This window comes from Pan paniscus, chromosome 11, assembly GCF_029289425.2.
Source record: "Pan paniscus chromosome 11, NHGRI_mPanPan1-v2.0_pri, whole genome shotgun sequence".
NCBI classification, from domain to species: domain Eukaryota; kingdom Metazoa; phylum Chordata; class Mammalia; order Primates; family Hominidae; genus Pan; species Pan paniscus.
The window spans coordinates 103,775,778-103,789,965 of record NC_073260.2 but is presented as its reverse complement, the minus strand read 5'-3'; the positions used below and the strand labels follow the sequence as shown (position 1 = coordinate 103,789,965).

General features: G+C 36.7%; 1 protein-coding gene across 6 annotated transcripts in view; it reads left to right on the top strand.

Annotated features, from left to right (window-relative positions):
• Positions 1 to 14,188, top strand: part of FOCAD (focadhesin) — a 325,099-nt gene that overhangs the window by 86,971 nt on the left and 223,940 nt on the right. For all 6 annotated transcript variants that reach the window (XM_034967226.3, XM_063594465.1, XM_063594464.1 and 3 more), the window contains 3 exons: positions 2,470 to 2,676; positions 10,854 to 10,941; positions 13,903 to 14,105. In XM_034967226.3, coding sequence (XP_034823117.1) covers positions 2,470 to 2,676; positions 10,854 to 10,941; positions 13,903 to 14,105 — 498 coding nt within the window. The remainder of the gene's footprint in view (positions 1 to 2,469; positions 2,677 to 10,853; positions 10,942 to 13,902; positions 14,106 to 14,188) is intronic.

Genomic DNA, 14,188 nt, shown 5'->3' with positions numbered 1-14,188 from the left:
CATTTCTCTGATGGCCAGTGATAATGAGCATTTTTTCATGTGTTTTTTGGCTGCATAAATGTCTTCTTTTGAGATTGTCTGTTCATGTCCTTCGCCCACTTGTTGATGGGGTTGTTTGTTTTTTTCTTGTAAATTTGTTTGAGTTCATTGTAGATTCTGGATATTAGCCCTTTGTCAGATGAGTAGGTTGTGAAAATTTTCTCCCATTTTGTAGGTTGTCTGTTCACTCTGATGGTAGTTTCTTTTGCTGTGCAGAAGGTCTTTAGTTTAATTAGATCCCATTTGTCAATTTTGTCTTTTGTTGCCATTGCTGTTGGTGTTTTGGACATGAAGTCTTTGCCCATGCCTGTGTCCTGAATGGTGATGCCTAGGTTTTCTTCTAGGGTTTTTATGGTTTTATGTCTAATGTTTAAGTCTTTAATCCATCTTGAATTGATTTTTGTATAAGGTGTAAGGAAGGGATCCAGTTTCAGCTTTCTACATATGGCTAGCCAGTTTTCCCAGCACCATTTATTAAATAGGGAATCCTTTCCCCATTGCTTGTTTTTCTCAGGTTTGTCAAAGATCAGATAGTTGTAGACATGCAGCGTTATTTCTGAGGGCTCTGTTCTGTTCCATTGATCTATATCTCTGTTTTGGTACCAGTACCATGCTGTTTTGGTGACTGTAGCCTTGTAGTATAGTTTGAAGTCAGGTAGCATGATGCCTCCAGCTTTGTTCTTTTGGCTTAGGATTGCCTTGGCGATGCGGGCTCTATTTTGGTTCCATATGAACTTTGAAGTAGTTTTTTCCAATTCTGTGAAGAAAGTCATTGGTAGCTTGATGGGGATGGCATTGAATCTGTAAATTACTTTGAGCAGTATGGCCATTTTCACGATATTGATTCTTCCTACTCATGAGCATGGAATGTTCTTCCATTTGTTTGTATCCTCTTTTATTTCCTTGAGCAGTGGTTTGTAGTTCTCCTTGAAGAAGTCCTTCACATCCCTTGTAAGTTGGATTCCTAGGTATTTTATTCTCTTTGAAGCAATTGTGAATGGGAGTTCACTCATGATTTGATGTGGTCTTACTTATACTGAGCACTAAGACAGAATCACATTTAAATTTTAAAATACAAGCTTTAGAAATAACCATGCAACCTTGTTGACCAATCATGAAAGAATGGTCAGTGAAACTCCTTTTTCTGTTTCTTCTCCTTCTAGTTGCCCTTTCATTTTATAGATGTAGAATAGTCCTTTTCATTTTAATTGTGACTCGTCACCTCACATATTACCTATTATATTATTAAATAATATATTTCTATGTAAAGACAGAATGTTACTTCAAAATTATGCTTGTTTAGAACTTTGATAATGTTAAAGATTAGAGAGCCTTTAATGCTAGCTTGCTGAGATTGTCTTTTGAACTTTTTTTGTTATGGAAAATTAGAAATGTACACATAAATGCACTCAAGGAAATATATTGTCAAGTAAACATTAGGCTTTATTTTAAATCCGTCTCTTCTCTGTGGCCTTTTGACTTTCCTCCTGTGTGTTTGCAAGAGAGCAAAATAATTTATACCAGATTGTTTATTTTTTATAACAATGTTTTCTGCTATTTCTTCTCTTTGATCTTTTAATATCTTTTTTCTCTTGTTTGCTAGCAACTAATTTTTCTCTCTGTGTATAACTAATAGTCATTTGGGTTATTATGGTGATAACCACTGGTAAAAGGTACAGCCGGTCAACCGTAGGCTTTCTTCTTGATGAATTTAGCAGACATAGGCTCCTGATTGAAGCAGATGGTCTGTTGTTTGTAATCTCTGGGAAGTGCCAATGTGTCTGTGAGCAGGACCGTATCCTTAATAGCAACTCCAGAATTTTGATCGGAACAGCTGGGTTTGAATTGCATTGGGATTTTCAAGAGCACCCAGGTCCTTCCTATCTAATACATTAACCTGTTGAGAAGACACTCTACCGTTTGAATATGGTCTTTTACTATATCTGCGAAGTGTGGAGATGATACTCTCAGTTAAGGCTGCCTGAGCAAGTATCTTGCAGATAAAGGGCTTAGTACCATGTTAGAATAACATGCTGACTCTTTACTATCAGGTATCTATGTTGGAATTGTAGAAATGAGAGTTCATTTGGAGAATTCAAAACTAAACTTAATTTCCCTCAACATGTTGTCATTGTCATGTAACTTGTTTTAAGACATCTGCACTCAGACAAGCTAGAAAAATGAAGGAAAAGAAATTTGTACCAGCCAGCAGTAACAAAAACAGTAGCAAATTGGATTTTGGTTAATAACCAAAGGATAAGGTGCAGTTGTATAGTTAATCCTTCATTGAGTTCTGTAACTTTTTTTCATCTCCTTTAAGTCTTTATAGGTTTAGAGAAAAAATTACATTGTTGAATGCTTTTTGTGTACCTTAAAATTATCTTTTGGTTTGTGTATTTTTTAATATCATATAATGACTTTTTTAAACAGATAAAAGATTTGATACAGACAACAGAGGCGATGATGTTTATTGAGGAAGTATGTTTAAGCCTTTTGCGTCATCCTGTTTTCTGGAAAATTCAGCTTACCCAGATGAGTCTTCAGCTGCTGTGTGTCAGTGAAGTCAGCTTAAAGATAACTGGTGAATGTTCATCTTCAATTCACCTTTTAGAGCACAGTGTTGAACTTCTGAAGGAGGTAAGGATAGTAGTATATTATACTGTTCATGCATTGCTATTAAGAAATACCTGAGACTTGGTAATTTATAAAGAAATGAGGTTTACTTGGCTTACAGTCTGGCAGGCTGTACAGGATGCATGGTGCTGGCATCTGCTTAGCTTCTGGGGAGGCCTCAGGAAACTTACAATCATGGTGGAGGGTGAAGCAGGAGCCAGCACTTCACATGGCTGGTGTAGGAGTGAGAGAGAGGAGTGGCGAGATACTACACGCTTTTAAACAACCAGATCTCAATCACTATCACAAGAACAGCACCAGGAGGATTGTGCTAAACCGTTCATGAGGAACACCTTTGTGATCCAGTCATCTGGATCACCAGACCCCACTTCTAACATTGGGGATTACAATTTGACATGAGATTTGGGCAGGGCCATAGATCCAAACCATATCAGATAGACGTTTTATTGTGTCAGTTATCACTCAAGTGAGTCTTTCAATAACTGGGTGGATCTGCTCATTTAGTTTGCATATTAGAGGCATTTTGATCTAATACCATTAGCGCATATTGCTATTGGACTAGTAGTAATATCCTTTATTATAAAAAGAAATCATTAAAATACTCTTCGGATCATCAATTAAAGATCACCACTGTGACTTTTTTTTTCATTTATTCATGCAGAACATATAGTAATATGCCAGGCTTTATAGAATACATAGATGAAAATGTAAATTCTATGACCTCAAGAGACTTACAGACATGCAAATAACTAAATTATAGTACAATAAGAGAAAGGATTTTATGGGAGTATATTTAAAATGTAATGGGAGAACAAGTTTCAGGAGGTAGGGCATGAGTTGAGATTCGAAGACTGAATGGAATGTGCCTGGTACAAGGGCCTGGGAAGGGCATTCCAGCTGTAGAACAGCATGTGCCCAAATAAAGAGACATGAAAGAGTAGTCAGGCTTGGCTTATTCAAAAAAACAAGAGGCTGTTGGGTATTGTTGAAGGATTAAGCTGTGGCAAATAGGGCTGGGCCTGTCTTCCATGACACACAAATGAGTTTACATTTTATCCTCTAGGCATTGACATGCTGTTTGAGACCTTTCAGCAGATCTCATTTTTTAATGTGTGGAAGATCTTTCTCGTAGGAAGATGGAGGAGGGTTTGGGACCGCACACCACTAATAGGGTAGGAAGTGAGGAGGATGTCTTAGGCAGGCTACCACAGACTGGGTGGCTTAACCAACAAAAATGTATTTATTGGTTGGGTGCAGTGGCTCTCACCTGTAATCCCAGCACTTTGGGAGGCCGAGGCAGGCAGATTATTTGAGGTCAGGAGTTTGAGAGCAGCCTGACCAACATGGTGAAACTTCGCCTCTACTAAAAATACAAAAAATTAGCTGGGTGTGGTGTTGCATGCCTGTAATCTACTCATGATGCTGAGGCAGGAGAATTGTTTGAACCCTGGAGGCAGAGGTTGCAGTGAGCCGAGATTGTGCCACTGCACTCCAGCCTGGGCGACACAGCAGGACTTTGTCTCAAAATACATAAATAAACAAATAAAATTATTTCTCAAAGTTCTGAAGGCTGGAGAGTCCAAGCACAGGGTGCTGGCTGATTCTGTTCTTGATGAGGACTCTTAATGGCTTGCAGCTGGCTTTCCTCGCATGATAGGGAGAGTATGAGCTCTGTGGTGTCTTATGAGGATACTATCCAGATTGGATTATGGCCCCACCCTGATGACCTCACTTAACCTTAGTGACTTCCTTACTCCAAATACAGTCACTTGAGGGTTAGGGCTTTAACAAATAAATTTTGAGAGGACGCAGTTCAGCCCATAGTGAGGGCCTAATGAGGGAAATGGAAGTGGGAAAAGGGAGACATAGAAGATAGAATCAGTAGGGCTTTATGATTGATTAGATGGTCAAGGAGAAGGGTCCTTGATAGAATCTCAGCTTTCTATTTTGGGCTCCTGGATGATGCCATTCACTTTGAGAAATGGTAGCTGATGTTGGAGGGAAGATGATTAATTAGATTTCAGATATGCTTGACTTGAGGTATGTATGGATCATAGATCGTTGGATATATGGTTTTGAAATTTAGGCTAGAAGTCTAGGCTAAAGGTGTACATTTGTAGACATTAACTTTGGGGTGGGGATTTTAAACACGGGACTGGGTGACAGGGCTTGTGGTGGAACTTTGGGGTGTTTGTGGTGGTTATTTGGAATTTACTGATAAAGAGGAATCTGAGAAAATATGTCTAGAAGGATCATATATAACCAGCAGAGACAGATGACAAGAAAATCAAGGGAAGGAATATCTCAATAAGAGGGAGTGGTCAGCAGTGTCATGTGTCATGGAGTGATGATGTAAAAGTAAGGGATGGAAAGTATTCTTAGGATATAGCATATAAAAGCTTATTGTTAACATTAGAGGGCAGTTTCAGCAGGGTGGTGGTGGTTGGGGGGCGTGGAAATTGGAATTAAGGGAGTGTGAATGGCAGGTGAAGAAATGAGAGAGTAAATGTAGATTTTGATGGAAGTTGGGAGCCCAGGAAGACTCAAGTATTACAAGTCATTTGTCAATTTGCCAATCTTATGATTAGAATGATTTTATATATACTGGGACTCTAAATAACATGTTTTCTATTATACAGTTACATATGTATCTTATGTGTAGTAGATATATATATGTATAATATATCAGGTATAATTATATTTTACAGATATAATCATGTTATATATAATATAGATAGTATATAAATGCATATAGATAGATGTTTTATAGATAAATATTATACAGAAAGATATTTTATAGATCAGTATTATGTAGAAAAATTGCCAGTTCTGTTAACTATAAATGTAATATCCATGGGTAAACCCCATATTTTTCCTGGGTACTTTTAGTAGATTCATGTGAGTAGCAAGTATAATTTCATACAGTTTAGTCCTTTTTAGTATAATTCTCTGACCATTTTATTGTGTATTTCCCCCCACCTTTAGCATATATTTATTAAGCAGATGCCTATGGCAAACACTTTGCTATGGCAATTAGTTGAAAGTAGACAAGGTTCATGAAGCTTATGTTTTAGTCAAATGGTTCAAACTAGTGTGCATAAAAATCACTAGGCAGAGTTTGTTACAAATGCACATGCCTGGGCCTTATCCCTAATGATATTGAATTAGCAGGTCTGAGTGTGGCCCAAGTATTCTCTATTTTAAAGTAGCACCCACAGGTGATTTTTATCATTTATTTTGCACATAAGGCAAATAGCACATAGATCAAAACATAGAACTTTGAAACCATCACACAGATCAAGAAATAGAAGTTTCTAGCCACCACAGAAGTTCTCCACAAGCCCAGTCCTATTCATAACCTCCTTTTTCCCCTGACTATTCTGACTTCTATAGTAACTACTTCCTTACATTTCTTTATAGTTTTGTCATCTCAGTGTGTATCTCTAATCACTGTAATATGTTTTGGGGTGTGTGTGTGTGTGTGTGTGTGTGTGTGTGTGTGTGTGTGTGTGATCTTTTAAGTGTCTTTCCAATTAAAGGTCATCCCCTTTCGTTTCCTCCCCCACTTTTCTTCCCTGCAGTTTGTGTGCTGAATAACCTGGCTTGTGTGAGCTGGAGAGTTTCCTATCTTCTGGATTTTGCTGATTGCAACCGTATGGTGCCCTTTAATACAGTGGTCCCCAATGCCTGGGCCACAGACTGGTATTGGTTCCTTGCTTGTTAGGAACTGGGCCACACACAGGAGGTGAGCAGCCCAGTGAGCCAGCATTACTGCCTAAACTCCATCTCCTGTCAGATCAGCCGATGCATTAGATTCTCACAGGAGCATGAACCCTATTGTGAACTGTGCATGCGAGGGATCTAGGTTGTGTGCTCCTTATAAGAATCTAAATAATGCCTGATGATCTGAGGTGGTACAGTTTCATCCCGAAACCATTCCCTGCCCCAGGTGTGTGGAAAAATTGTCTTCCATGAAACCAGCCCCTGGTGCAAAAAAGGCTGGGGACCACTGCTTTATGTGTTTCTCTGTTCAAAGGTAGTTAGCTCTAAAGGCTTGACTGGGTTCAGGATATTTTGTTTTTTGTTTCCAAGACTACAGGGGATGGTGTGTTCTGTCATCAAGAGGCACAATGTGTGTTGCTTTTCTTTTTATGATGTTAGTAGTTGTTGGTACACAGTGCCTAGTTCTATTAATTCATTAGGAGTTGCTGAGTGGTAATGTTCTAATCCTATCATTCCTTCTCCATTTATTAGCTGGAATACTCCCACAAAAAGAATACCCCTCCTCCAATAACCTACTAGTTGGTTATCCAGTGGTAAAGGAAAGTTAGGATAAATGCTGTACTCTTTTGCCTTTTTCTTTATTTACTAACTTTAAAAAGTATTATGAATTCATGAATTTAAACATATTTGATGCACTTCAGTCTATCACAGATATTATCCATATTGAATTTTAAATTGTCTTATTTTGGCCACTGGGAATCTATTAATAAGTGGCTCTTGAATCTAATTTTTAAAATGTTTTTGATTATAATGTAGAGTCACAGGATACTAATGTCATTTAGAAGAATGAAAAGATTTTTGGTGAGGGAAGGTCCTATTTATGTCTCTCATTTGCCCAATGTTTTAGCAGTTTTAGAAGGAAATAACAATTAGTAGAACTGTTGAAATATTTGTGTAATGAAGTTTTCTGTCCCCCGTCCCCATCTTAGTGTTCCTGAGGTTAAAAAAGTAAGCCTAGGAAAATTAATTTGTGAACATATGCTATAGGTCTATATGTACTACAATTTGAAATAAAATGAAGTAGAATGAAGTAGTCTTATGTATTTTGACACCATACCCACATTTCTATATCACTGGGTTTATCAGCTGGATGACTTGTTCAAATATTATATTAACTTTTTCCTACTCTGTTCTCTTCCTACTCTTATATCAGCGTTGTATCATTGTACATTGAAAATGGATTTATTTCTTAGGCTGCATTAGTTTTTGTGGATTCGGTCTTAGTTGAGCCATTTTTAGCCTGATTAGAATAATCATAACTTAAGGTCCTTTCCATTTCAAGCAAAATAGATGTACCCTGACCAGCAAAATTAGGCAAAAATGATGCTCATTGGGAGGAGATTGGGTAGCTCTCGAAGTGAAGAATGAGTGAAACATTTCAGCATTGGGAAGGGTCGGAAACTTGTGGTTTCTAAGGCACTACTGGCTGATGACTCAGTTCCAACCAACTTTCTTCACTGTGTGTCTCATTTTAAGTTTTCAGATTTTGTAGGAAAAATGATCTGTTTGGCCCATCTTGGCTTGATCAAGCTCTGGCCAGGGGAACAGAGTACGTAGCAAAGTTATGGCACTGGAGGATTGTGTGGGTTGGGCCACCATCTTTGTTTTGTCTGCTACCTTCTCATGCCTTGTTTTCTCTTTAAAAATACTTTTCCATGACTATACTGTAAAATCCTTGAGAAAAGGGACTATTTTGTCCACAGTGGCATTCGTAGACCCAGCATATGTCCTTAGTGCCTGGTGCATAGGTGATGTTTAGTGCTATTTTCATTTGACTTGAGGACAAAAAGTATGGTCTCCAGGTTGTTTTCTGTTACTGGGACTCCTCCAACATCTGTGGCTGAGTATAAAGGGATTTACTCATTTTTTTGTATTTTATTTCATTTTTTAAAATTTCCTTATTTTATATATTTTATTTCCTTATTTATTTTATTGTATTTTATTTATTTATTTTATTTTTAGGCTCTGGGTTAGCCTGAGTTTCCCTAAAGGCAAAAGTAGAGCCTGGGTTTCCACAAAAGCAAAGGCTTATATGACTGGAGTTCATCTGACAATGTGATCCCAGCAAGCAGTTGGAGAGGGACAAAAGGAGTGAAGTATGGAAGGTGGGAGAGGCAATACAGGCATCATCAAGTAGGCTACTGCTACTAGTTGCTTGATCCCACAGAATCTTCTGAGAAGCCTTATGAAAGAAGGATCTGGAATTAATGGGAAAGCATTTATCTATGGGGTATTGTTGCCGATTTGTCAGCTTTGGCCTATGGGGCTTTAACTTCCTTGTACTTCTAGAGTGCGCTATTCTGGGGCAGGGAGCAAGAGGTGCATGGTGGAGCTTTAGGGGAGAACCATTAGGTTGCACCTGTGCAGAGCCAGTTACCACAGCAGTAGCTGTAGCATTTGAAGTGTGCAAAGGGGATGTCTGACACAGGGTTTTATTAAAAGATCTTATTAAATGGTACTATCCTTTGGTGTGCATTAAAAATCAATCAATCAAAAAACTTGTAACCACTAGACTTGTAAGCAGTTTAAGATTTATGTGGTCTAATCCTCCACCATTTACTTTTCCTTATTTGTGATCTTGAATCTCCACCTCTTTTCCATTCACCCTCTATTCTGAACAGGCCAGTCTCACCCTTCCTGGAGAAGGCCATTTTCATTTTTGCCTTCATACTTTTAAGTTCCATCCACTTAAAAATACTTCTGTTCCATTTCAGAACTCTAAAAAGCTACTTTATGGGCCTTGCAGTAATAGCTTGTGTGAAAAAGGCTTTCCAATAATAGCATTACTATACAGCAGTGCTTTTCTTTGTTGTTGATCGTTTTGGAATCTAGTAAATCTGAGGTTTAAGTGATCTTGTTGGTTTTCCTTTTGTTTTTTATGGACATGCAGAAATTAAAATGAAATTGAGGAAGGTATAGCAAAGAATGGTATGATAGTATATACTGTAAGTGTGTTGGTTTCAAAATGCATGTATTATCCTCAAATAGATAAGAGTTCCTTCATTGTTTTCGACTGTATTTCAAAACAGTGAACACATATATTCCTAAAATACATAGATTGGAATATATCCCATTTTTAAAAATTCATGAATTTTTTTCTTTTGTAGTTTTTTTTCAAAAGTCCATAAACAAGCACATGAGAGGATTTTGTAGGTTAATTTCACTCTTCAAATGGTAAAACTGAGATTTTAGAGGGTATTTGTTAGTTTGATAGTATCTTCAAGATTATAACTTCTGGGTATGTCAAATTATATTGTTTTCACTCAGGCAGGTGGTCCTTTAACATGTGACTCTAACTCACAGATTTCCTTTTTTTCCTGTGGGTTTTTTTTTTTTTTTTTTTTTTTGACTCTCTTTATTGTTCATAGGTACTTCTGCTCTGCAGGCTCTTCTGTAAACTTCAGAATAGTCATTTTAGCTGAACCTTTCTTCTTTAGTGCCATAATACATTAAGATTTTCTTTATTTAGAAACCTCAAATAACATGTCACTTGTGTTTTATTAATATTTATTAAAACCTAATATACACATCTTTTTTTCATTTTGTTTATATACTTGGTGAACTTAATGGTTTTCCATTTCTATGGTCATTGCTCTGCTACATTTAAATATGCTTAATGAATTACGGTAATTCGAAAATAATCTCTACCTCCCTGGCACTAATATTTCTTTTATTGTGACATGATTTACTAAAATTTGTTTAGTGTAATTCATTATGCAAGTTATATAGATGAATCATGTCTGTATTAGGTAAGCAGAAAATTGAACTACTTTTCAGAAATGAAATATTATTAAATTTAGTATTTTAGGCAACTTTCAATGGTTTTTAAAGATTGACTGTTTAGAAGACTTGCTGATCTGCTGTGTTGAGTTTTCCTCTGAATTATTTGGTTTATAGCATCTTGCTTTTTGGCCATATAATACATCATTTTGAATTTATGTGTGACTGTGTGGCATTGACTAATTCTTTCTTTTTTTTTGAGATGGAATCTCGCTCTGCCACCCAGGCTGCAGTGCAGTGGCACCATCTCGGCTCACTGCAACCTACACCTCCTGGGTCAAGCAATTGCCTCCTGAGTAGCTGGGAAATTAGCCTGGCTAATTTTTTTGTATTTTTTTGATAGAGACGGGGTTTCACCAAGTTGGCCGGGCTGGTCTCGAACTTCTGACCTTGTGATCCACCTGCCTTGGCCTCCCAAAGTGTTGGGGTTACAGGCGTGAGCTGCCACGCCCGGCCGACCAATTCTTTCTTTAGTAGAGCACACTTGCTGTATAAATAAATTTGTGTAATAGGCTTGCAGTCTTTCATATTAAATATATTCTTCCTGGATACATGTTACAAAGCCATGGTTCTGGGAACTTCTTTAACAACTCCTTTTTCCCCCTCTATTCTTTTAGGATTTTCCTGTTGAACTGGTCATAATTGGAATAGCTTTACTACTTCTACAGACTCCAGCAAGTCAGCAGAAGCCAATCTTAAATCTAGGTAAATAAAAATACAGTCACTAGAGTAAAATGTAAATATAACATGAGTATTGACAGGATTCATTTGAACTATGTATCCTGCTATCTTGTGTATTTTGAGTTTCCATCTGTAATTTTTAAAATTATTAAATAGAATTTTTTTTCTTGTCTAATAAGTTGTTACCTTGTGCAAGTTTTAATATAACATAATTTACCAAGTATCTCGGCTGCATGTTAGAAGGTTATAATCTAACCTTATATAGCAGTAACATTCAGGAATATATTGAATGGCATAGCACCTTATTCAACATTGTACAGCAAAATGGAAAGCTTTAGTATAAAATCCTTGAAAGAAAAGTGTTTAGTAGTTGTAGTTATTTTTAAAACTCTCCATACCTTAACTATTCAAAATGTAAATCTAGCTAGAACAAATGAAAGATAATATTCTTTTGACAGTCCAGTATTGACTTAAAGAAAAGTGAAGGAGGGGGCCAAGGGTGGCAAAAATGTTCTAGTTAAGAAGAATGTGGTAAAGAAGCTAGTTGCCCTATCGGGCAAATAAGTCATACTTTTAAAATGTGGCTTTTACATTGGTGCTGCCTCACTTTACTTGGTCTGATCCAAAATAATCCACATAACAATGAGAGCTCTAAATTATGTTGTATAGTGCCATGATATATTGATATGCTGCTGTTCTTAGTTTTAAAAAGTACGTGAGAGGCCAGGCGCGGTGGCTCATGCTTGTAATCCCAACACTTTGGGAGGCCGAAGTGGGTGGATCACCTGAGGTCAGGAGTTCGAGACCAAGCCTGGGTAATATGGTGAAACCCTGTTTCTACTAAAAATACAAAAAAATTAGCCAGGCGTGGTGGCGCATGCCTGTAATCCTAGCTACTTGGTTGGCTGAGGCAGGATAATCACCTGAACCCCGGAGGCAGAGGTTGTAGTGAGCCGAGATCGAGCCATTGCACTCCAGCTTGGGCAACAAGAGCGAAACTCCGTCTCAAAAAAAAAAAAAAGTGTGCGAGATAAATACTTATTGTATAGCTCATTCTTCTGGGCATTTTAATTTATTATTTTGGGAGTAAATTGCTCTTTCACCTACAGTGTGCCTTGGAAATGGCTTTAGCACATGGAGGGGATCCTTGGCTCCTAGGCTTTGATTCCTACCCTGCATTTGGCTACTGGCTTTATGTTCGCTTATACCTTCCCTCCACAGTCTGATCCGGTTTTTGCCTTTTTCTTATAGCAGTGCACATGGGATCTACCCATAGGTATAATTTACCCGTGCTGGTACTTCTGACAGCAGTAGTTTTCTTTTTTAAAACAGCTTTATTGAGGTGTAATTTACGTACCATAAAATTCAGAATAAAGTGTTTTCTAGTAAATTTATAGATTTGTGCAACCAGCACCACTGTCTATCATCTGCCCGAAATTTCTTGTGATCATTTGTAGTTAATCCTCATTTTCACCCTCAGCCCCAGAGAAATACTAATCTGCTTTTTGTCTCTGTAGATTTGCTTTTCTAGACATTTCATATGATTGGATTTTGTTTTCTGACAAAAAAATTCTAAAACCTCAGAAAATCCACATTTCAAATTCTGAAGCTATGTTCTTATATTGTGGTTCATGTGTAAGAGAAAGATAATACAGTATCAAACAGTCAAATACTTTTATTATTTCCTGGTTAGCAGACTTTTTCTTTCTCTCGTAAACCAATATCTCTGATTTGAAGTTACCTTAGAGTGAATAAACTGTACTGAACACTGCTAAGCCAATATATCATGTTGGAAAGTAAGGAAGAACTGTGGGGAAAGAGTATTCAAAGAAATAGGATAACCAAGAGAATATTGATTATTCCAAATTTAAAAGATTTATGTATACATTAATTTTTATATTAATGTAATATTACGCTATGTAGTTGTTAACTGTAGCCTTGATTACAAATAGCAATTTATAAAAATGCCTGGAATATTTAGATTTATAATTTAGGCTATTAAAATACTGCTATTATATTCATTTCCTGTTATATTAAAGATAATGGATTTTCATAGTATCTCAGAAACAATTATGAATTAAGACCAATATTTAGGCAAGAAAAATAAATTAGTAGTGTTAGAGTAACAGGTGTTTGTACTTAATATCATGTTAAGGTTTGACCTCCAGATGATGTAAAATAGAATGCTGACAACTCATTGACATGATTCAAGGCTTGTAGAATTATTTTTGCTGTAGTGGGGAAATCAGTTGAATATTTTGATAATTTAACTTTGAATCCCCTGAATAACATCTTTTAGTAAATCAGGGTTAATTACATCACTTTGAAAAAAATATTGTGAAAAAAGTATATTTATGCCTTAACTCATTCAGTTAATAGTCTAGAGACTCTACATGTAAATCAGTTATTGTATAACTGTATGTATCTGGTGTGTAAGTTGTTTCCATGTTAAAGAACCATTCACTAATTTTTTTGGTTGTTGTTATTTTGGTTCTGGACTTTGGGACTTTCACAATCTGCTTCTTAGCAATTACAGCTGAAGGGCAGTCCTGCTTCACTTTGCTGTTTACTTAAGCATCTGCTAATAGGATTCTTAGCTGCCTTTGTAAAGGAAGCATGTATGTTGGGCTTGTTATTCACTGATCCAGGAATTCTTAGTCTCTTAGCTCTGTTTGCTGAGGGCAATACTAGCATCTCAGAGGATATTAAGGACAAATGTTGAATTGTATTTTTTAAAAAATTCATATTAACCTAAAAGAGTATCACCAATTTTTCAGTTATATTTGTTAACAGCTTATTTTATATAATAGTTTATTTATACTCCTTTTATTTCCTTTTAGGATAAGATTTATCAACCTAGTTATGTGTCTGACCCAGTTATAACAGGGAAGAAAACTTCCTTGCATATCATTCATAAGCAAAATTGCATTTTGTTTGACTGTGGTATTAATTTTTAAAAATGTGCATTATTGTTTTGATGAATAGCTTTGAAGCTCCTCTCTGTTACTGAGGATCAGAAAATCCCAAAGTCCTCTCTGCTGCTAGTGATGCCAATTCTGCAGATACTATCTTCTTCTGCCTTGGAAGACTGTATATCTGTGGATGAAGAAGGTCCCTCTAGGCAGCAGTTGGCTCTAAACCTTTTGGAAATGATACAGCAGGAATGTTACAGAGATGACCACCAAAAGGTAATGAATCTATCCTTGTTTCTCTTAAATAAAGTGTCGATGTGGGATTTAGGTCTTTATGGATAATCTTGCCTCCTGATGAA